At 45.6% G+C, this 23,735-nt stretch overlaps 2 protein-coding genes across 4 annotated transcripts; one reads left to right on the top strand and one right to left on the bottom strand.

Moving 5' to 3' along the window:
• Positions 1 to 439: 439 nt before the first annotated feature.
• On the bottom strand, positions 440 to 6,105 carry TMEM170A (transmembrane protein 170A). 2 transcript variants are annotated; one of them, XM_028739317.2, is made up of 3 exons: positions 5,899 to 6,105; positions 4,898 to 5,005; positions 440 to 3,207 (listed from the first exon to the last, which is right to left on the bottom strand). In XM_028739317.2, exons 1-3 carry the CDS (start codon positions 6,041 to 6,043, stop codon positions 3,077 to 3,079), a joined length of 384 nt encoding a protein of 127 aa, XP_028595150.2. In that variant the 5' UTR covers positions 6,044 to 6,105; the 3' UTR covers positions 440 to 3,076. The 2 variants fall into 2 exon arrangements, with proteins under 2 accessions (XP_028595150.2, XP_028595149.2); XM_028739316.2 differs by having other exon boundaries at positions 4,898 to 5,068; positions 5,899 to 6,095.
• A 630-nt stretch (positions 6,106 to 6,735) lies between these two features.
• CFDP1 (craniofacial development protein 1) lies at positions 6,736 to 23,254 on the top strand. Of its 2 annotated transcripts, XM_028739314.2 has the most exons (8): positions 6,736 to 6,875; positions 8,328 to 8,439; positions 8,993 to 9,224; positions 10,748 to 10,854; positions 12,552 to 12,674; positions 14,531 to 14,632; positions 21,168 to 21,326; positions 22,526 to 23,254. In XM_028739314.2, the coding sequence occupies exons 1-8, from the start codon at positions 6,821 to 6,823 to the stop codon at positions 22,614 to 22,616; spliced, it is 981 nt and encodes a 326-aa protein (XP_028595147.2). In that variant the 5' UTR covers positions 6,736 to 6,820; the 3' UTR covers positions 22,617 to 23,254. The 2 variants fall into 2 exon arrangements, with proteins under 2 accessions (XP_028595147.2, XP_077787941.1); XM_077931815.1 differs by lacking the exon at positions 12,552 to 12,674.
• The last annotated feature ends 481 nt before the right edge of the window (positions 23,255 to 23,735 follow it).

Below are 23,735 nucleotides of genomic sequence, written 5' to 3'. Positions count from 1 at the left end.
GACAATAAGCAAGAGAGTAGGGATAGGAAAAAGGGGTGGCTGTGGGCTATAGCTCAAAAGTCCCAGGTTCAGTCCCTCCCATCTGAAATCATGGAGAGCCACTGTCACTGATGTGATACTGAGCTAGATGGCTCAATGGCCAGGAACACTATAAATACAGTTTCTTAAGTTCCTATGATTCCAGTCCCTTGCAATTAGAATACTTGCAATTGCTTGCTATGCCCAGAAACTAGTGGGAGTCTTCTTTCAATGTGAACCACTACAGAATATTGAGGCACAGACAGCACAAATCTTCATAGGAACTGGGTGCTTCATCTTTGGAAGTACTAGCCAAGAGATGCAGAACCCTGTAAAAGAAGTATTAGCTTCTGCTGAATCAGCAACTTCCCAGATGCCCACTGAGAACGACCATAAAGAGGTTTGCCAGTCACAAAAGACACAAGGATCAATTGGGATTTTATTAGCTAAAATACCAAACGTGAAAATCAGAAGTGTTGGTAGAAAAATAAAAACTGATATTCACAGTCCTGTTCTCCCTGCCTTATAAAGCTTTGTTCACGTTTGCCGCAGCAGTTAGTGGAACAGTTCAGGGGGAAAGAGCTTTGACGCGGCCTCTCCATCTCCCGCACAAAGTTGGGCTCACGGTTGCAGGCCTTGGAAAGAGCTTGCTGAAGAAAACGGTGTTCCGTCGGCCACAGTCTCAACACATGGTGGGGTTCATGAGAACAGTAAACAGCATTGATGCATTCACAAGAGATCCTCTTTTAGGCCCCACTGGAATTCAACAGGTTTCACATTTGCTAAGTGTTTGGTAGACCCTTCCCCTACCCCAAAAAAACTTAACAGGAAGTTAACATATTAAACTTAAGAGAAGAAAGTTAAGAGGAAAAAAGATCAGAATATGATACCAACGTTTTTCAGATCAGGGGAAAGTTAAAGTGACAAATTATAGATCTAAAGTGCTCAACCAGCCTTAAGGCATGGGGAAGCCCCAACCAAGTGGTTGGAAATTCTACAATGTGGTCAGAGAATCTGACTGGCTAATCCTGATTTGTTACCTACAAAAAAGACAGCCATTCCCTACCTACCTGCCACAACCCCCCTCCCCCGGTCAGCCTTTGCAATTGAAGAAGTGAAGGTCTGTCATTGCTTGGCAAAGCCAACCACATGACCCAAATTCTACAATGGAAGGGTGACATGGAGAACGGGAGAGGTACTGGACAAAAAGATGCATTTCACTAAAAACTTGGATTATATATATTTTAAAAGCCTAACTGATCAGAGCCAATTTAAACATTCAGGGAAACAACATCTCCTAAAGGATGTAGGGGAAGTTTGTTTCAAAGCATCCCACAACCGTCTCCCTGTAAGAGAAGAGCTGTCTAGATATTGACAAGGGAGGCATTTTTAAACAAGCAATTCCCTGCTTGTATTTTGACACTGTACAGTCTCAGGAGAGGGCTGTACATCTCCTCCCCACCCCAAATACGAATTGATGCTGCAGTGGCCTCAAGAGTGAGAATGCAAAGATCTATCTTCCAAAGACGGACCAGTAAACACGTAGAATCTCCGCCACCCCCAAATCTCTGGAGGAAGCATTTCTGAATCTGCAGATAACAGGTCATGACTCTGCAGAGGATGGCACTTGAGGAGTAACAATGGGCTGGCAACAGTAGTAAGACTGGACCCTGGAGGAGAGGCAAATTGCCCAGGCACTTGTAGGGTTCCAAAAAGAAAGATCCAAGTCCCCACAGCAGGGAGATGTCTGCAGGACAATTACTGTTCCTATGTACATACTTCTAAAAATCCAGGCCTATATAACAAGATTTAAGACAACAGATTATCACAATACTCCTCACATAATACAAGTATTAAGAAATGTTTCACATGGAATCTGCACAACCTAATCAACGAGGACATTATTAGCAAGGGAACAACCCAGCGTTCAGGAACTGATTATCGTAGCATTTACTGGATTTCATCCAACTACCATTTGTTTCGCAAACAAGAGACACAGCGAGAACCTTCACGGTTCGGTAAAACTGCACTTCATATCCATGCCACATATTTTGAGGTAGCAACAAAGCATTCTCCCCACCACCACTTTTGTCTCAGCCTTCACTGCAGTCTAAACACAACAATGACCAGAATCCAAGAAGATTTTTTTGCAGAAGAAGCCCCTCTTACAGCTTCAAATTCACATTCTTCCAGAAGAAAAGGTTTAAGTCCATTAAAGTGCATTCTCCCTGTCAGGAATCAGATTTAGTGGTGAAGTTTCTCCAGCGGTACTATCCTAGGATGGATACTTTCGGTTACAGTAAAACAGCTTCACCATCACACATTTGTTTGCTGAATAAAAAAAAAATTACCCCAAAACAGAAAAGCTTGGCACTTAAGGTTACAAAAATGTTTACAAAATATAAACAAAGAATTGGCTGAAAGCTTGTTCAATGGCGGATGCAAACATTTCCAGGCTACATGGCAGTGCTCCAGAAATATTCAGACCGAGGGTGGGGAACCTGAACTCCAACAATATCTGGAGGGGACAGCTCTCACCGTTCCTGGCTGTTGGCCATGCTGGCTGGGGTTGATGGGAATTGTAGTCTAACAACACCTGGAGGGCCACAGAGTTTTAGACCTTCTATGCATCCCCCACTCACACATTCCTTGTATTGTTTGACAAGAAGTGACTTGATCAAAATATTCTGCACCAATGTCTCATTTTCAGTTAGAAAGCAGCCAGGGTTGTGCCAGAATGTCATCTGGAGACTATAAGATGTGTTTGTAGAAGGATGGTTTCCTCCAGGATCTTCAGCCAGCTGGCCAAGGATGAGATGGGGCTGCTCCAGGCTGCTAGAGATAATTACCGGAGAAAAATTGCACGGATCCACTGAAGTTCTCCCCAGTGAAATGAATGGGGCCTGTCTCAGAGCATGGCAAAGCTCTTCTGTGGCTTCCATCCATTTCAGTGGGGCTTGCATAGAGGAACTTCCCCATGGACATGCCTTTTGACCTCTTCACCCTCCGGAATCCTGCATGGTGCTGCTCTGTTTGCAATGGCATCTGATGCGGGATGCTAAAGGGTGGCTAAAATCCGTAAGAAAGAAATCATCACCACACCGAAGGTCTGCCCCACTCCAAAAGTCATGGCCACAAAGGGGATCATGTCCTTTCCAGCAGCTTTGTAAACACCGGCAATCGCAGCACCTGTTCAGGAAGGGGGGAAAGGAACATCATAGGTTGGTTGCTCATGTCCCATCATCCCTTTCTTCTCCCTTGATAATACACAGCAAAAGAAATGAAGGACAACTGTCATTCACTTTCCTTGTTCCTCAACCTGGTGTTCTCCATATGTGTTGTATTGCAACTCTCTTCAACCCCAGCCAGCATGATCTGGGACTCATGGGAGTTGTAGTGCAACAGCATCTGGACAGAACCTGGTTTTAGGAATGCTGCTAAGCCAATAGTTAAAAAACACAAAATCAGCCTGCTGGGTGAGCAGTTGTTTTCACATTTTAAGCTCTGCTCCTCTTCAGGGAACTCAGAACAGCATATACGATTTCCTCACCCTCCCCTTTTGTCCTCACAATGTCATCCATGGAGCTTCAGCCCTGAGTGGGGGATCCATACCTAAGGCTTCCTAGCCTTAGTAGAAACCACAACACCACTAGTATGAATACCAAAGGGTCGTCCAAAAGCAGGGCACAATAGGGATAGCTTTCTGCTGTTGTTAACATCAAGCATCTTGGAGTCACATACATACACCCTCACTGACAGCCATACTTCTGGCTGTCACAGGCTGGAAAGATGGGTAGCAAAGAGAAGAATGGGAATCCCCAAATGGCCTCTCAGCTTTCAAACGGCTCAATGGCTCAATAGACTTTATTTGCATAGCCGACAGGCCATAGCATCGAAGGACAAACATCGACAAGAATACATTACAAATATAGATACCATAAAATCTTATGACCTATTAAAACCCATTCATCAATGACCCTCTGCACCATGGGCAGCAGCCTTTTCTCTGGTAGATTGTTCCAGGTCGGTTAAGTAAATAGACCAGCCAAATTGCAAGATTATAAATATTAAATATAACCTCGGAGGGATGGTCAGGACAGGGAGAAAAATAATAATAACCAGATGCAGATAAATTAATAATCTCAATACTTAAAACTTGGCAGAGGTAATAAAATAATAGTAGTAAAACATAATGATAATAATAATAAGATCCTAGGCGAGGAATCCGGGTGACGACACTAATGTCATTCAGATAGCAGCTCTCAGTCTCATTGCTCTCTTTCAAAAGGTGTCAAACCGTCTCCATGACAGAGGTGATTGACAGGTGGCATTGTCCAGCCAGCCAGGACCCACTTGGGTCAGAAACATTTTTAAACAGCCCAAACTCGCTCAGCATTGCTCATCTGACCACCTACACTGCTACATGTGAGGACACGAGAAACCCGCTAGTAAGTAGATTTGATAGGATAGATAGGCTTGAATGAAAGGGCTCTTTTTGTTCTTTGACTATAGCAACATTCTGCCTCTTCCATTTATCCTCCTCCTTTCTTTTTTATTTTTAACAAACCTCACAAAATGTGGCTGTTAAGGTCCTGGGTGTCTTTCTGCGAAAACTCCCAGGATTATTCCAAACTCTCCCGTGCCTAATTGGTCATGTTATGTGGGGGGATGGGGGAGAAAGACAGAGAGAGAGAGAGAGAGAGAGAGAGAGAGAGAGAGAGAGAGAGCTATAATGTAAACTCTCCCTCTTCTAGCGAGATTTTATGAGTCTGAGATTGGGAATCCCAGATTTGTTCCCAATATGTCCTGTCATTGGACACAGAAATAAGGAGATTGCTAGGCTGCTGGGGCAAAGGAATGTTTCAAACAGCCAACCTACTTGATAAAATCCCAGCTGCTAATGGCCCCACGAAGCCCATCAGCAGGATGCTCACCGACATGAACCTGCCGTATCTGTGCCGCCGGAGAGTGAAGAGGGCCAGGAGTGCTGCGGGGATGTGGAAAAAGAGAGACGACACCATTGCCCACAGGAAGACGCCATACCACATCTCTGCCATGAGATAGGAGAGAAGAGGGTAGTAAGAGCAGAAGAGCAGCCAGCTGGATCAGGCCAAAGGGCCCATCTGGTCCAACATCCTGTTCTCACAGTGGTCAACCAGGTGCAGTTTGGTAAGCCCAGAAGTAGGACCGCAATGCAGCAGCTCAAAGTAATGTTTATGTGCTGTTCTTTTTTGATGCTGCCTTTACTTTTATTACGGTTTGAGCTTCAGCAGTTGGACCATTGTTGCTTTTTAACTATTTTAAGCAACTCTAAGGAAGGAAAAGTAGGGTATAAGTTTTTTTAAGTAAGAAAGATAGATTAGCTGCTTTGTCTCATGCATTAAAGTATCTTGGGGGCAGCCCTGGAGTCAGAAACCCTTGATTAATCTATATGTGGGCCCCAATCCATAGCTGTCAACGTTTCCCTTTTTTAAAGGGAAATTCCCTTATTCCGAATAGGATTCCTCGCAAGAAAAGGGAAAAGTTGACAGCTATGCCCCAATCTACCTGTTGCCTACCTTCGGTCTGCCTTCGCCAAAGCGATGGCCTCCCTCTTTGGCTTTGGGCTATGAATTCCGGGCTGGGGCTGATGGGTGAATTTCCAGCGTGGTCTCCACACCCTTTGAGTGGTGAAGCAGCAGCAGGTTCCCCAGATCTTGCCCACTCCACCTGGAGACTCCAGGGACAGGCGCCTCCCTTCCCTTCAGTGGCACCCACAGTGACCTTGTCCTACCCCTCCAAGTGGGACGGGGGAAGGAGGCGACCCGGGTATGTGCAGAGGGCGCCCAACCCCTTCGCGGGGCCCTGGAAGGCAGGCGTGGCGTGAGTCCCGGAACCTACCTGTGAAGTCGCAGAGGGATTCGGCGCACGCGGCTCGGGTGACGTTTCCCGAGCGAGGCACCAGGTGGAGGCTCAGGATCTGGTGCAGGAGGCCCCCCGGGGCGGGAGGGACCGAGTCGTCGCCACCGCCGCCTCCTCCCTCCATGCCTCCTTCGACATCAACATCCGCTCCGCCAGTGCCACAGAGAGGCAATGCTAGAGCGGCCCCAGGCAAGAACTTCCGGTGAACGAAGCGGAAGCCGCCCTTTTATTGCTGTACTGTACTATATTGTAAACCGCTTTGAACGTACTTTTTTATGACACAGCGGCGTACAGCTATTTGAATAAATTAAAAATGAATATAGGGTCCAGGTTTTAATAATAAAAAATGAATAAATTTATTGAATTGTCGACGCCTGAGCTCGACTCCACATTCAGGCAGGCTAGGCAGCTTCGTCCCGGGCCTTGCCTACCTCGTTAGGGTAAAGAGAAGGAGGGGCAGTGAATATAAGTCATAAATGAAAAAAGGAGCTAGAAGTAGAATCTGCCTCAGTGGGAGAAGCCTGTTGTACCCTCAGACTGCCACTCCCGTCGTGGATTACTGAGTTTATTAAAAATAAGTATAGAGCCATGACCATCGCTGCGTCCTTTTCTTCTTCTCCATGGGATTTAATAGCGCAGCAAGGCAGAGGGAAGGGCCCTGTCATCGTCACCCACTGGCAACAGTACGATCGCACTTCACTCACAGCCTTTTAGGGAGCCTCAACTTTTTCACAAGCCGCGATTAAAAAAGGAAAATCTAAGCGTTGTGTCACTCTACACTTTTTTATCTCTAGGGTTCATATAGTGAGGCACTCTTGCTCAGGAAACCGGATGTGCTCTATGGTAGAAGAAGTACTTCCTGCCCTTTACTGAGGGAGCGCTTGAGCTTCGCCGAAGAGCCATGTCGGACTCGGAGGAATATTCGTCGGAGGAGGATGAAGATTACCTACCCTCAGGTGGGCGGCCTGGTCCCCGCGCTCAGGAGAGGACCGGGCCCGGGTGCTCGGTCCCTCCCCCCAAAAAGAGAATGCCTGGGAGGGCTTCGGACTGGGGTTCCTACGCGCAGAACGCCTCTTACATCCGGGCTACAACGTTGTGTTCATCACGTGACAGCAGCCCCGGCTCAGCAAGTTGAGCTGTTGAATGAGGTGGACGGAGTTTGAAAGGGGTGGAATGGGCTGAACCACCTCAGGCTACAAATGGAGGAGAGAAATCAACGTTTCAGTGCTCTCTTATTGTTGTCGTTTTTATTTTATTTTTATTTGTTGTTATTATTTTATTGCCTTTATATCCCACCTTTTTCTCCAAGGAACTCAGGGTGGTGATATTTTCTCCCTCCTCATTTAATCCCCACAACAACCCTGCGAAGTAGTTTAGCCTGAGAGGCAGTGACTGACACAAGGTCGCCACTTGTGAGCCTCATGGTTAAGCGAGGATTTGAATCCTGATCTATCAGGTCCTAAAAAGTAAAGGGACCCCTGACCATTAGGTCCAGCCGTGGCCGACTCTGGGGTTGCGGCGCTCATCTCGCTTTACTGGCCGAGGGAGCCGGTGTACAGCTTCTGGGTCATGTGGCCAGCATGACTAAGCCGCTTCTGGCGAACCAGAGCAGCTCACGGAAACGGCGTTTACCTTTCCGCTGGAGCGATACCTATTTATCTACTTGCATTCTGATGTGCTTTCGCTATTCCAACACTAACCACCACACTGGTTTTCCAGTGAGAAAAACCCTTTGTAAGTAGAAAGCTTACAGAAGTGTTTCTTGCTGATGTGCTGTTTTTCTCCTTGCAGGGAGCTTTCACCATTTTAAAAAAAATGTTACCTTTTTTTTGGTAAAAGTATTAAAGTGACATCGCACTATAAGGCTAATAACAAAAATGTTTTTGAAGTTCATTTTTGTTAGGTTGCTGCGTGATATTATTATTTAGTTTAGTTTTTCTGAAAAGACAGCTAATAAATATAAATAATAATATCACAATCATTTTGGTCATGTTTGATTCGAAGGCTTCGAAGTCCTACTCTGGACTTGATTTATTCCAATCAAACACACTCAACAACAATGCAGGCAGTAGCTTCTCTAAGGGTGAGACATAAACTTTTTGATGTGTAAGAGTGCGGTGTACCTCCAATTTTAATTTAGAAAAAGAATATCTAGGATTTTACATTAAGATAATAAGGAATGGTTTCTTTTTGAAGTTGACATAAAGGAATGCAAGACCATGGGCAGGAGTGGAATATTGAATGATAAGAGTTGGGTGGCCCAGAAAGACCACTGTAGTACAGAATACTGCCCAACTGCAATCCCATAGGACCCTTTCCCCATATAACATGCAATCCCAGCCTATTGCTGCAGGCACAAAATCTGTTGAAATGATTAGTTTTGATAACTAAAGCTGTGTTGATAACAGGTGAAGAGTACAGTGAAGATGATGTAAATGAATTGGTTAAGGAAGAGGATGAGGAGGAGAAGCCATCACACAGGGAAAAATGCAAGAAGAATTCCAAGGAGATCACATGTCGGTAGGCACCAGCTTCATTTGATGTCAATGGAAGTGAGTGAGCAGATTAAGAACCCTGTGGCTGGCTCTAGGAATGTACATATTTGGTTCTGCTTATGAAGAAATAGCTCAGGTCAAGAATCATGCCTTCAGAATAGGTGGATCCTTAGAGAGTGATGACAGTGCAAGAGGGAAACTATCAGTAACACAGCCAGCTCAGCAACAGTTCTCAGCCGGTTCAGCAAGGAGCTGGCTGAGAATTCCCCCAGTTTTCTCTTTCATATCTGCCTAGGTTTTCTTCTTTATCTGAGATAGTAGCCATTAAAATGGCTAATTATACCTTGACTGAGTTTTTCACATCGTGTCTCCATTCTTGTTTTTTTTTTTCATTGTAGGGGTTGCAGTGGTGCATGGGATACTGACATACTGTCATTTATCAAGCTTTCAGTCTTAACTCATGATTCCACATTGCAACTACTGGGCTTTTGAAAGATCACTACTGCAAAAGTATAATGTAGGCAGTGGATGTAAATCATTTGCTAACGTGAGTATGGTTTGGTGACATTCATTCCTAGGAAAAGGAACAAAGGATGTGGCCTCTTCTTAGAACCAGGTGGAGGAGAGGCATCAAAGGATGATGAAAGCGACAGTGAGGATGGCGAGTCGGCAGAAAGCAATCCACACATGAAAGAAAGTGATAAAAGACAAAAAGAGGATGCTTTGTGGGCCAGTTTCCTCAGTGATGTGGGCCAGAAACCAAAAGCACCTCCTGCAGTTCAGGCGTCTGGCTGCACACAGAAAGACAAGGTGAGAAGAGGGCATGTGTCATTCAGGCATTGCTGTTTGGAGAGGGCACAATAGGGGTAGTATATTGCCTTTGATAATTAATGTCTGCAAGACATTTGGGTTTTCAACTGTTCACTAATCAAGGACGTCCAGAGCAAGGGAGATTCCACACAAATGTCCATTCAGGGGTGGTCGTTGTTGATTCTTTCTGACTATCCTGGTTTGCTCTTCCAAGAAAGTAGATCAGATTGATGATGTTACAGTGGTATCTGGGTTTATGAACTTAATCCATTCCGGATGTCCGTTCTTAAACCAAAACCATTCTTAAACCGAGGCGTGCTTTCCCTAACGAGGCCTCCCACAGCTGGTACCCTTCCACCGTTTGGATTCCATTCTTAGACCGAGGTAAACTTCGCAAACCGGGACACTACTTCTGGTTTTGCAGAGTTCGTAAACCGAATAGTTCGTAAACAGGCTGTTCTTAAACCAAGGTACCACTGTATAGAGATTACTGTAAGAAATGGGAGGAGAGAGAGAGATGGAGGAAGGTAGTTAAGGTAGATCAATACCAGTTTTGCCTGGAAAGAAATTTACAAATGGAGCCATGAATGCCATTATTTGCAACTTAGAAAAGTCTTCATAGTACCCTTGCATAAATGGCATTATATTAATCAGGTCTTTAAAAGTTTCAAATGATAGTTCATTTGAGGTTTGAGATCTTGGGATGAAGAGGCCTGTTGAAGTAGTTGAACCCATAACATCTAGGCATGAGATTTGTTGATGTCAGGGAATGGCCTGAAGATGAGGACTGGGGAATGCATTCTATGGCAGACCAGCTTCTCTCCGATGGAGAGGGGGAAGAATTCCCCCCCCCCCGCTCATGCACAGCAGAGAGAGAAAGAGAGAGACAGCTGAACAATTTAGGGAGGAGTTACCCAGTTATGAGATAATGACAACAGAACCAGAAGGGAGGGGGAAGCTAGTTGAGACGTCACTTGAGAGTGTGTGAGGGGGACCCCCTCACCACAGACTTGGAGGTCTGAATGTATCAGAGAGCAAAGGAGTCAGAGGAAAGGAGGAGCTTTCCGTTCGCACCTAAAATGCTGCAGAAGTCAGAAGGAGGATTAGGCTAGCCAACTGCCCTTCTTGCGAAGAGCTGTGTATTTGTGCTTACAACGTGATTGTATAATAAAAGGACTATAAATCTATCAACTGCTTGTTAATTCTTATCTGTGAAGCTACTGAAGGGAGAGAAGGACTCTCCACGCCTGACAGTTGTGTTGCAAAACTTGGGGTTCCAGATCACACCTGTTTTCATGCTTGAATTACCAGGGAAGTGAATTGTCATTCAAAAATCCAGATTAGATAGGAGTGAAGTTTGAATGGAAGTGGAAGCTGATGGCAGAGAAGCTACTTTTAAAGACCTGATTATATTGGGCATGGCATTGCAAATCTAGAACATCTGAACTTTAATGAACGTGAAAGAGAATTTGGGCTGGCTCTGATGTTTGACAAATGTGGTTTCTCATAATTTTTTTGGTTAGCCAGCTGAAGAGAAGAATTCATGCAAACCTCAGGAGGTGGTAGAGGGATCTGAGAAGAGCAAAGTTGCCATCACCAAAGTCTTTGACTTTGCAGGTGAAGAGGTGAGGTGAGTTTGGCCTCTTGCCTTTCTAGCCACAATGAGCCATATCCCTGGTCCTTTTTGCGCAATTGCATTTAACTGTTTGCCTCAACTGTGTCTGAAAATATCAACAGTATTTTATTAAAATACGCATATCCTTACTTTCTGTCCCATTATAGGGTCCCCAAAGCATCTTAGCAATATTCACATGAAGATTTAGGTTTCAGTAGAACAGATAAACTAAAAAAATAATAAATGGCATCAAAACAGCAACATAATGGGTGGATAAGACAGGACCACTAGACGTCCACCAAACACAAGGCTGAACAGTGCTGTCCCCAATGGGTTATGAAAGGTTGAGGGGGCAGAGAATTTCACAGTAGGGACACCACTGACAAAAAGCTCTTGACCCCTGTATGCAGATATTGTGTGTTAGAAGAGACCCTGGGTTGTATTTCTAAACCATCTAAAGACTAGAGCAGGGGTCAGCAAACTTTTTCAGCACTGTCCCTCAGACCTTGTGGGGGGCCCAACTATATTTTGAAAAGAAAGAAAAAATGAACAAATTCCTATGCCCCACAAATAACCCAGAAATGCATTTTATATAAGAGCACACATTCTACTCATGTAAAAACACCAGGCAGGCCCCACAAATAACCCAGGGATGCATTTTAAATAAAAGGACACATTCTACTCGTGTAAAAACACACTGATTCCTGGACCATCCGCCAGCTGGATTTAGAAGGCGATTGGGCCGGATACAGCCCCCGGGCCTTAGTTTGCCTGCCCATGGACTAGAGTGTGTTGGCAGGTTCATATAAGAGGAGACAAGTCTTCATATGTTCAGGCCCACAACAATTTCCTAGTGATATAACATTGACCCAGGGCCAGGAACTGGATAAAAATTAACTCTGCCTTGTCAACAGGAGCTGCTGCACAACAACAGAACCTTGCTTCTGTTTCATGCTTCAAAATTCCCGTTGCTTGTCTGGACTTTTTCCTGCATTGATATAAAAGTAGTCTAGACACCCCCCCTCCCCACATTAACCACTGAAATATCTAAAGAGTAAGGCTTCTCAGCAAAAGCGAACAATAATTTCTCATCCTGACACAGATAGCACTAAATGTGTTATAAGCCCCTGCACTGATGTAAATTGAAAGAGTGTGCAGTAATTGAACCAGTTCTTTTGCATAGGAATTAATCTATCAGACTCTCGACTGTAATTAATGACCAGAAAGAAAATCTGAAAGCAATGAGACAGTCTCATCAACAGCCAATATTCTAGATGTCTGCTCTGACATGAGAAATTATGGAGGTTCCAAAGTACCTCACCCTTTGCTTAAGCCTCCCTGGAAAATGCCAGAGACTTTCGTATCTCATTAGAGAAAGGAGCAGAAGAGTTTTCCGGATCAAACCAAGGGCTCATCCAGTCCAGCATTCTGCTTCCCACAGTGGCCAGCCAAATGCCTTGTTGAAGGGGAAAAGCAGGTTTTAAAGGCAGTAGGTCTCCTCTGATGTTTCTTCTCAGCATTGCACCATACAGACATAAAATAACCATATGACAGGGTACACACAGGTCCCGCTTTCTGAACACAATAGGTTCATAGGAAATCGTTCCTTATGCGAGCATTTGCATAAGAAGCTGATGATTTCCATTACTTCCTATGGAAACATTTCTAATGTGTGATTTTTCTGTTCTCTCTTGCCCTTCCTCCCCCCATAGTTTGTGCCTGAAGCGGCTTCCAATCTGCAAAAGCCAAACAAAGGAAAAACTGATTAGTCTGATCTCTCCCTCCCTGTGTTTTCTGCCCAAAATGGCTGCCCATGACCAGCAAAACACAAACAAGTATGCAACTGAGCAAACTCCCACTGTCTGGATATCTGAACCAGCCATTAGGGTATAATTCTTTGTGATTGGTTAACTGAGATTTTGAATAACACGTGTCCCAATAGCAGGACCTGCATGTACTGGTAATTGTTCATTTTGACTAGTCTTTATCTAGTTTATATGTTCTGTCCTGATTCCACGGGGGAAAATCTTTCCGGGTTGGACTCCTATCAGGGATGCTGCCAAGTTGCAGTTTATAAATAAGAGTGTTCCTCCTGTTGCAAACCAGAACTCTGCAAATATACCCTATAGTTACTACATATTCCATTTATGAACAATCAAAAATCAAATGCAGCCTGTTATTCTTAGCGTACGAGTGCTGATTGGATTTTTATCCAAACCTTGGCCATTCTCCAAGACCTCTATCGTCAGTCCCAAAAAGAATAAACACAGCTCCCAACTGATCTTAATTTATATTTGCTATAACAATTACTCACTTAGACACAGTAAATGTAATAAATTGGAACTGGAAACAGATGCCATTTAATTGTCAGTGACCTTATAAATGAGCAGCCAGGGCTTGGTATTGCTTGTAGTGTTTTGTTGGGATCCTTATTGCACAGTGGTTACCTGTGGAGGGATTGGCTAGATGGGGAGTACTTGGTCCCGGGAGGCTTTAGTAAATAGCCAGTTCAGTATGAATCAGTAGCCTGATGCTTTGGTTTAAAGGGCAAATGGCATCTGTTTTCTTAAGACACATTGTTCCAGGGCTTGGCAAGTAGTATTGTTACTGATGAGACTTGCATGACGCATAGATTACATGAGCCTGTAATTCAAGAAAGATATTGACAGACTGAAGAATATTCCGAAGAAGATAAGATACCTTGAAAGCACATTATATTTGGAAGAAACATGAAGGAACTGTTTATGTTTACCCTAATGAAGAGGCCACAGGGAGGGAGTATGTTGACACTTCATGTGTTTAGGAAGGAAGGGAATCATTGTTCGCCAGGTCCACTGAGGATACTCCAGGAAGTAACAGGTTTAAATAACAGGAAGGTAGATTTCGGTTAAATGTTGAACAGAACTTCCTAAGTAGATGATCACTTCAGCAACGCCACAAAAACCATCGTTGTAGGGATATTGTAGATTCTCCTCCAAACTTTTTGAAGATGGTGTCTGTTGAGGATGCCAAAGCAATAGATTTTGAACTGAAGAAACTACACTGTCATGGATGAAGGAAAAAATGACTGCATAAAAATGGGTTAGATAGCATATCTGAGGATGGATTATTTGGCTTGTATTTTTTCCTGGACATTTTCTTGGTAGGAATTAAATTTATGAACGACTTTTGGAATTAATATGAAAAAGCTGTATATGAATTAGTCTGTTAGCTGTGACAGCTAACGTTGGTATGTTCACTGGCCAGTAACCAGATGCTGTGGATGAACTGGATGGATACCACAATCGTGCTCTGCTTGTGGGAAAGATTAGCTCCTCGAGGCATCTGACTTGCCACTATTGAAAAGAAAGTGCTAGGCCTTTTGCCTTACTTAGCAGGATAATTCTTTCATTCCTATGGTCTTTTTCACTATGCCTCTAGAAGTTCGATGCTTCGTGGTTGTCTGTTTCTTAGCTGAGAAGAAATGCTTTAAGAGGGCTGTGCATCTTCAAAGCAGAGCTGTTGAGAAGAGTCACCCAGTGAACTTCATGGCATACCAAGAACTTGAACCCAGGTCTCTGTAGTCATTGTCTGTAACACCACACCGCCTCTCACAACTTTATGGCCACCAGCTGCCTCTATAGTTTCTGCTCTGCACACGTGTTCCAGCTTTAACATATGGCTTTGGTATTCTTCCCTCTCCTTGTGGCAGGGTCACAAAGGAAGTCGATGCTACGTCTGAAGAAGCCCGATTCTTTCTGAAGCAGCAAGAGCAGAAGACTGTCGTCCCAGCATCCTCGCCTACTGTTTCTGGGTAAGCCCTAGCTGCCTGGTCCTACAGTTCCAAAGCTTCTGTGGGCATTATAATTCTGCTGGGAGATTGTAATGCTTGCATCTTTGGTGTCGGCAGGATCTTGGGATCTCTGTACTCATCAATGAGTTGCTTGGATTCTACTTGTGAGACTTTCCCTTGCTCCAGTCACCCTCGGGGGAAGTAAATGAATGAAAGTTGGGTTTGTAGCTGTTTTGGGACTACAATTCTCAACATCCCTGACTACTGGTCCTGCTAGCTAGGGGTGAGGAGAGTCTAAAAACAGCTGGAGACCCAAGTTTGGGAAGCCCTGAACTAGCGCATTCTTGCCAGGGAGGAAGGAGGTTTCACATTCAAGTCACAGTGAGCTCTCATCCATGAAGGAACCTGAGGTCTGCTGCCATTCTCCTTGAGAGGACAAGTGGCCCCTGAAGAGGCTGCACACAATATTCTGGCTACTTCCCTCTTGAGCTGAAGTGCATTGTTTCTGCCCTTCTCTCTTGTATCCTGTCTTTCAAGCTGAAGTTGCAAGCTTGACAATTTGAGGCCGTTGCAGAAAGTGCTTCCTGGTCTTAATAAACAGTAACCATACAAATGGAGTGAGAGTACTTGGCAAGAAGTTGTGATGGTAGAACCAGACATACAAAAAGCATAAATAGCCATGTTATTCCATTGTGGTGGTGGGGAGTATAAAATCCACAGTAGGACAATTTTATTAGGACCAACCCAAATCACTCAAAATGTCTTCAAGTTCTCTATTGTTTTAATTATTTTGAAATATACTCTCATTGTTCTGGGTTTGTGTGTATTACTGTATTTTGTTTTGGTATGATTAGCTGGTCATGCTCTCTGTATATCAACCATGATAGCTGCAGGGATGAAGGGTGATATAAAAATATTTTAAATGGTAGAATGTTGAGCAAACTTTTGAATTCTGCAGAACTCTCCTTCAAGCTGGATGATAGGCAAGATGGGATGCTCAACCCCCCCCCCCAATAAAGTGGGCATGCCATTAAAGCAATGTCATTTGCAGGTTGAAGCAGAAATGTAATCATTTATTTAATAACACAATATGCCATTCAGTATAAACATTCTCAACCATAAAACAGTTGTAAAATAAGTGTTATAAAGTTATGCATTGACCCCAAGACTGAAGACAGTGTTTGACACCTAAGGTTATTACTCTGAGCAGACCCTTTAGGATCACTGGACTTCGGCTGTATTCCAAGCACAACAATACTTCTGAGTAGAGAAGCTTAAGCTTGTGCTGTAATAAGGCCAGTTGACATCAAACAATCAACTTAACTTAGAACAACCTGTAAAGAGCAGATTTGAGAATTGCATGCCACTGGACTCCCATATCAATGAGCATTTACCCCATTTCTAAACCAGCCTTCCATCACTTAAGATCCCAGGGTGGTTTTTGCAACGCAAATATTAACAATACATATAGAACAACTGAAAGCCATGTAATGTTTGGTTTATGGATGCAGGCATCTGGGCGCCAAATTCCTGTCCTGCTAAAGCCTGCACATAACTCCAGGCAGGGGTCTTGATGGAGCTGATAGCTCTTCAGTTCCATTGCTGCGTAATAGTTGAATTACACCTGTACTGTGGACCTGCTGCTACACAGTGTGAAGGATTCCTTGCTAATAGTTAAATGAAATATTCTCAGATGTTGGGTTTTAAGATGAAGGAGTTTGGTTGTGGGTTGGGAAAGTTCCACCTGCCCCCTCTCCCCGCCACGCTGTAATCCTGGCAGGTCTGATTGTTCCCACCATGCAAGCTGCATTAGCCAGCGCACAGTGACTCCACTTTGGGAACAAAGATTCCATTTTCAGTCTAGATTTCCCTGCTTTTGTAACCCAAATTCAGTGTGCTAATCACAGCAGAGGCTATGAGAAAACAGCTCCGGTAGCAATATAGTTAGAGCCTGGCCTTTCTGTTTGGGCTTATTATAGAGTTGCTTGCTGCTAATAGCAGCCTTGGTCTCTCACTCTCATTTTGGTGTTTTCCAAAATGACAGCCCTGTGTTTGTGACCTCTGTGGCCTCTTGTCACCTCCCAGGTTGCTGTGAATTATCAGCAGGTGAAATTACTTTAAAGCAAGTTAGGCAGCTCCCTTTTCCTTAAGCATGGACTGGATTGAAGGGTCAGTCTTACATAAGTTGAATCAGTGCATCAGATCAGTGGCCTGTTACAAGATGCATTCCTTTCTAGCATTTGAGAGGTAAAGACACGCATCTTTGCTTCCAGGAGCTCCCTTGAAGCTTTGGTTTATGTATCTCATTTGGTCTTCACCCTGCTTTGTGCTGAGAATTCAGGAACCACTCCAAGAGTTATATTGGAGCAACTAAAGAAGTCATGGGGTAATCGTAGCCCTTCTGTTGTAGCTGGAGGAGCCTCTTGTTTCCCCCTGTATATATGCTGATGCTGCCGTCTGTCTCAGAGCAGAAAGCTCTCCAGGAAACAGCCTGGGCTGGGACTGTATCCTTCAGGGGCTGGGCTGCGTCTGGCTCCATGAAAAGATGGCCACATTTCCTGCTGTCAACATCCACTTTCAATGCCTGTCTTAATTCTGCTGAACTGCTGCTTTCTTTCCTGGTGGCAGGGGGGCAGTAGAAAAGAGGTGCAGAAGCTGTGGCCCAGCAATGTTGCTGGGCTGCAGTTTCCATCATCTCTGGGGGTGACTGCCCCAAAACCTTCTGTCACAGGGATATCTTCATGTTTGTAGACTTAATTTTAGAGCCATTTGAAATATTATCTTTTGGCACTAAGGCATGTGGTGAGATCAAAGTGTGGTCCCTGTTTGTTTGCAAGAGAGTCTCTTCAGCACCCATGGAGCGGGAAGCTTCAGGTTTTTGGTGTGGATAGATATTTTTTTAATGGATCACAGCCACCAGGGGGCGCAGAACCACTCTGAGCCATGAAATCAGTTACTGTCCAGGTGATGTCATTTCGTCTACAGATTTAATAGCAATTAGAAAACTCTTTGTCAGGCTAGAAGGGGCCTCATTCCTCTGCATGTCCCTCCAAGAGCTCCTACAGCTTTTCAGAGGCCAGCTGCTCCAAAAGTCCTACAGCCAGTTTGAGTAGGCTGCTTTCCAGACAAATCACCTTCTTCTTTGCTCTCTGTGTGCTGTTTTGTAGTTCTCATTAGTCTGCTGCATCACCCTGAGAGCTCACGTCAAGAGGAGGCCTCTTGCTGAGAAGACTGCAGTCCTTTCAAAACACTGTCTGCTAGCAGCTAGAAATGCCATTAAATGGAGTGGAGACCTGGAGTCTCAACCAAAAGCCTGAATGCTAGACCTCTGGGCCAGCACTTTGCTCCTGTGTGCGTGGCGCTGCTTGGTCCCATTTGCTGCCCTTCTTTGGAAGGGATATGGCTGGAAGCACACCCCTGTTCCTGAGCAAATCTTATTTTGGTTGCGCAGGCCAGCGGCCAGCTGTGGAAGCCATTTCCTGTGGTTTGAGACATGGATGCTTCTTTCTGCTGTTTTTGGTGGAAGCAGTGCTCTTTCTCTGGATTAGCACTCCCCCACTCTCCCTGCAATCCCAGGGATTTAGACCCTTCTGCTGTGATGCTGCGTGTCGATTCCACGCCAGACCCGGGCAAGGCGTAGCCATTAGGAGGGAGCTGATTGGGCCAGGCCTGGAGGGGGAGGGGCCAGGCAGGGAGCATCTGTCCTTCATTTAGCTGCTCTGTGCTTTGTGGAGGCTGGGAGGGAGCACAGCTGCAGAGCACCAATTCTGCAGGCACCAGCCAAAAGGGGAGCTTGGAGCGGCTCTGAAAAATGTGCCTTGGAACAAAATATGGCTCCTGTAACGGCAGGCGTTTTGCCCTGAAGCACAGCGGTGCACTTTGAAAAGAGCAATGCTGGCTTGGTTGAGAACTTTTGGGGGGGGGCGTGCAGGGAGAGCGACAAGGGACTTGGATTCGGGAACCAGCCAGTCTCAGTAAAAGTTGGAGCCCTGTGCTGTACGCTAGACCAGAAAAGTGTCCTCTTTCAGCAACCAGGCCCTTCAGATGTTGAGTTCTAAACTTATTATCTCAGCTCTGAAAGTCCAATGACTAGCCATGGTCTTAAACAGCAGCTGTTTGGCAGAGGATGAGAGTGAGATCCTGATGATAGTCTCTGTGCTGCTCATGAGAAAGGGCTTCTCGTGTTACCTTGGGCAGGTCACTCATTGGGCTTGTTTTCCAGGCAGGGCACGTTTCCCATCTCGCAAGTGCCAGAGACCTCTTTCTGGGAGACTGGCTGTCCTCGGGCTTCTCATACCTTTTCTCAGCACACCTAATCACACAGAATTGTGCAGAGGATAATAAAGAAAATGAGGAGAGACAGGGGTGCTGATCTGAGGAGCTGGGAGAAGTGGTGAAATTAAAAACGTTACAAACTAGGGGTGGCTGACCTATGGCCTTTCATATATTTCTGGACTCCTTCTCCCATCATCATCCCTGCCATCTGACTAGGGCTGACTCTGCCCACACCTGAAAGGCCACAGGTTACAAGCAAGAAAGGCCACAGGTCAGCCACCCTTGTTACAAGCAAGCATTTAGCCTGGCTGTTGAACTGAACAGAGACATCTGGATTGTGTTTCAAATTTTGCACTAGCTACACAGGCAGCAAGGAGTGCAGAAAGAGTGAGAGTGTATTGTTGTACACCTTGAGGCCCTGAATTTGGACAGAATCTTGAAAACAAAAGGGATGGAAAATGTTTTCCTCTGACTCATTGTTTTCCAGTAAAATATCCTGAATGCTGGCCTTAGCCGTCCATGGTTCTTTCCCCTCGGCCTTAGAATGCAAGCGTTTCCGCTCTGACTTCTCAGAATGGCCCCTGATTGGCAGAAAGGAAGTTATCCCAGGAATGCAAATAAACTGCAAGCTAGAGACTCTGCTGACGGGGTTCATGGGAGTTTGCAATGCCGTTTCCACGTCTGCAGTGACGGATCTGCAGAGGCCCCATTAAGGCCGCGTGGCGTTTCCTGCACACCCTGGGAGTTGGAGGGCCATGCTGTTTCGTTACTTAAGGGCTAGAATTTCCCACTGGGCAGATGGCTGTGATGTAGACTCTTTTCCAGGACTGGGCCTCATTCATTAGGAGACTTCTGCTGTCCAAAGAACTGGCTTCAGAAACTCCAGTGACATTTGAGAAGCGGTGGAGGATTCTGCTTTGGTGGTGCTCGGAGCAAAGGAAAGGGAGGCCCAATAATCAGTGTTCAGATGTTCTGCATTTTTTGTAAAGCCTTCCCACGGCACTCCAAAGTTGTGTGTTGGCAAGGCAAGCTGACTGTGCACCTGTGGGCACTTAATAACCTCGTGACTCACTTCCTTGTGGAAAGTTGGAGAGGAAAAAGTAAAAAGTTTTGTTAGCTGCAAACAGACTTTTGACATTGTTATCATAAGTGCATATATGTGGCAATAGTTTTATCAGAATGGACCATGGGAGGCACTTTGGTTCAAGAGCTAGATGGACTTTTGGATGGTGAAGCCTCTTTGTGCTATGGATTATTCTTCTCTCTCTGCTCCATTTGTAAAAGGAAGCAAATGGGAGCCTTGTTTGTGGGGTGGTTGTTGTGGCTACATTTTATTTATGTGCTGTTTTTTGGCCCAAAGCTATGAGCAGCATATTGAAATTAACAGACTGTACAGTAGAGTACAGTAAAATGCTGTAAAGAAATCCACAAACAATTGATATAAGACACCAGAGTAGCAACCTAGGAGGGCCAGGGGAAGGCCTTCCCAAGCTCATGAATTAAAGGGTGTTCCCACCAATCATACATCCCCATACACTTGGGGCCTAGAAACCTGAATAGACAAGACCCTGGGGAGCTGCGGTTGGGTAGAGCTGTAGGTAGCACTGGGCTAGAGACTCCAGTGACCTAACATGTACTCTGACATACACTGGGGTTTCCTAATGCTGTAACTGAGAGGAGGACTTCAGGCTCTATGACCTGAACAAGTCCAGTGTATAATTGTCTGGATGCATTCATCAAGTGTTAGGTTCTCAAGAGATGCTGTGCAGATGCCTTCAGCCATCTTCCTCTTCTCCAAGGGACTTAGAAGTAGTGACCATAATACTTAAGACTTTATAGTGTACTTTAGCATGTTCAGATGGTTTTGCATATATTCTCCAGTAATCCTTAACAACAGCCCTTTAAGTAGACTGGTATTATATCTCCATATTGGGAAGTCACCAGCCTGGTTCACTCTTCATGTCTTAGGCTATGACTCCCATCAGCCCCTGCCAGCAGCTCTGATGGGAGGTGTGGTTCAAAACATCCGGAGGACACCAGGTTGTGAAGACTGGTAGAGAGTGCATTGGTGGCAGAAAAGAGAGTTGAACCACAGCTCATTCCCTAAACTGCTGAGCTGCTGCAGATAATTACGGCTTGGGCCCACCTGTAGGAATTTTCACCTGCAAGGGGTAGAGCTGCCAGGTTGCTGGACTCTGGAGGAGCTCTGCATCCCCCACCTGGGCTTCTCCACCTTGTTTTGCTGGGATTTCCTTGTAACCTGTCTTCTTGTCTCTGCCAGAGTGAAGCGGCCGAGTGGCATGAACAGCCTCCTGGGGAAGATAGGCGCCAAAAAGCAGAAGCTCAGCACCCTGGAGAAATCCAAGCTAGATTGGGAGACCTTCAAAGAAGAGGAGGGCATCGGGGAGGAGCTGGCCATCCACAACCGAGGGAAAGAAGGGTAAGAGGGCAGCATCCTCCGGCAGGCATAGCAGCATATCTTTTCCAGGGTTTTGACATTTGTAGTTCTTTCCAGAAACCTTGAAGCTTCAGATAAATACTTCAAGCAGGGAGCAGATTCCCAGCTGTCCCTTTGGTCTGGCACTGCCTGTCCCTGTAACATCAGGGGTGGGCAGTTTTTAAGCTGGTATCAACTGTGTGTTTTTGCTGGAAGTTTAAGGTCCACCAGGCAGAGCCTGGAAACTGGCCAGTGGAACAACACAAAGTTATATTTTATAGGACTGGAATAGAGAGACCTATAATGCAGTTAAATTGGGAATCAGAAACCCTTGCTGAGCTAATGCAGATCGCCCAGGAATGTACCAATAATAGATCCCGGGGCACCCCAGTGTACTCCACACACATCTCACCACCAGTGTATCTGCAGTGAAACCAGAACACTCTTGTTCTGGCCTGGCCTGGTTTTGCAAGAGATGAGGAGGATCTACACACACACACACACACACAGAGAGAGAGAGAGAGAGAGAGAGAGAGAGAGAGAGAGAGAGAGAGATTCTTCAGCTGCTTCTCATTATGGTGTTATGTAGGGCAGGCCCCACAGGAAATGCCCCTTTGGTTTTGATCTGTGTGCCTGGCAGTATGTAGGACAGGCCATGGGAGAGCCCTGGGGTGTTTGCGGGAGGAGAGATAGGTGGCCTTGTGCTGCCCCACTGAGTTATGGCAAGGGGTTGATGAGGGACAACTGAAGGTTCCACAAAAATGCACTTGATTTCATTTGTGCTTGTCTCCAGTGTCATTATTGGAAATTATTTATAGCTTGCAATTAGTTGGACAATTTGGGTTATTTTGTTGGGGAAGGAAAGTCAAGTGAAGGACTTTAGCTCTGCCTGATTCTTAATCTTTCCCACTCTCTTAAATCCATGTGCAAAGTTGTTGCCCAAGACATGTTGCACATGGAACGGGCTGCAAGAACTTACTGGCGACATGGGAGCACCAGTGCCCACCATCTGCCAGGGGAGCCTTGTGCAACAATGACTCCTTGGGGCTGAAAAAGCAAGGTGGCACTTGAGGCAGTGATGCCCCTGCAAGGGCAGCAGCAACAGGGTCTTTCCGTAGTTTATTTCCTGGCGTCAAACTGGAGGCCAGACTGGCTTGTGTTTTGGTGTCTCTGGAGCTAACCCTCTGCCTCCTTCTCTGCAGGTACTTGGAGAGGAAAGCGTTTCTGGAGAGGGTTGACCACCGGCAGTTTGAGCATGAGCGGGAAATACGCCTGAGCAACATGAAACCTTGAGACTGCTGCAGAGCCCAGTCCAAATCATGCCTCTGATCTGGCTAGCCTCAGAAGGCAGCAACTCATAGAGTTATGACCTATATGGATTTTCTTTTTCACCACACTAGTGAATAGGTGAATGGAGGTCGCTGTGGCAGGTGATTTGCCTGCCAAAGGGCTGCTGTGTGCAGGAGATACCAGAGTGGTTCTGCTGGGCGCTTGTCAGCAGCTGCGGTGGAGGTTTTCCAGATCTCCCTGCTCCTGGTGGTTAGGAGGGGCAAAGCAAACTTTATGCTGTGGCAGTAGCCTGCTCATGCCTGCTGCCTGGGCACCACTTCCCTGGGGCATCAGCTCCATCCGTCTCCCAAGGGCTGCAGACTCACAGAGCTCTTCCGTGCAGCTGGAGGGCTTTTCTTCCCAAGGACACAATGCACTCATGCATTGTGTCTGCGTTAGGCCCATTGACCCACTTTCTGAAGACACTTCCTCTTCTCCCTGTGGGATCTCCGCTCTCGTTTTTTCGTAAACCCTTTCACCAGGATTTTTTTTAAAAAAGCAAGTCCTCTGTCATGCTCTGCACGAACATCGGAGGAACAGCAGCGTGCATGTGAGGAAAGTGGGCATCCCTTTGTTCCTTTGAATAAAGTGTAAAAACTTTATTGTCGGGTGTGTCGTTCTTCATCCATTGGCAGGGAACCTTAAGAGGACTCCTTTTATCAAAGCAAAGACTGGCTGCTTGGGCAGAGTCCAAACCCGTTCTCACAACCTTGATCCTATGTGCTAGGAAAATGCATGTGGAAAGCTGTCAGCTGTCTTCAACACGAGGAGCAGGACCTGGTGCATCATTTGGTGCTTTTTCTCCCCATAATCCCCTATGGGGATTCACTTGGAGACCACCTGGAGCTCAGGTGGACATTTGATCAGCATTGGGAACTGGCTTCTGTCTGTCTGTGCGTGTGTGTGTGTGTGTGTCTGTCTAAAGTCCACTTTCTTGTAGAGAACATAACCAATAAATAGAGGAAGCAGTTGGGGAAGAGATAAGGAGACAGCACCATGAACTCGGGATGCATTGTACAATCCTGCAGGTGCAAGCATGCCTTGCATTTGACCCATCGACCCCTTTCATGTGGGTGGGGCAGT

The sequence above is a fragment of the Podarcis muralis genome, chromosome 7, assembly GCF_964188315.1.
Source record: "Podarcis muralis chromosome 7, rPodMur119.hap1.1, whole genome shotgun sequence".
NCBI lineage: Eukaryota > Metazoa > Chordata > Lepidosauria > Squamata > Lacertidae > Podarcis > Podarcis muralis.
This window is presented reverse-complemented; position numbering and strand designations above follow the sequence as displayed.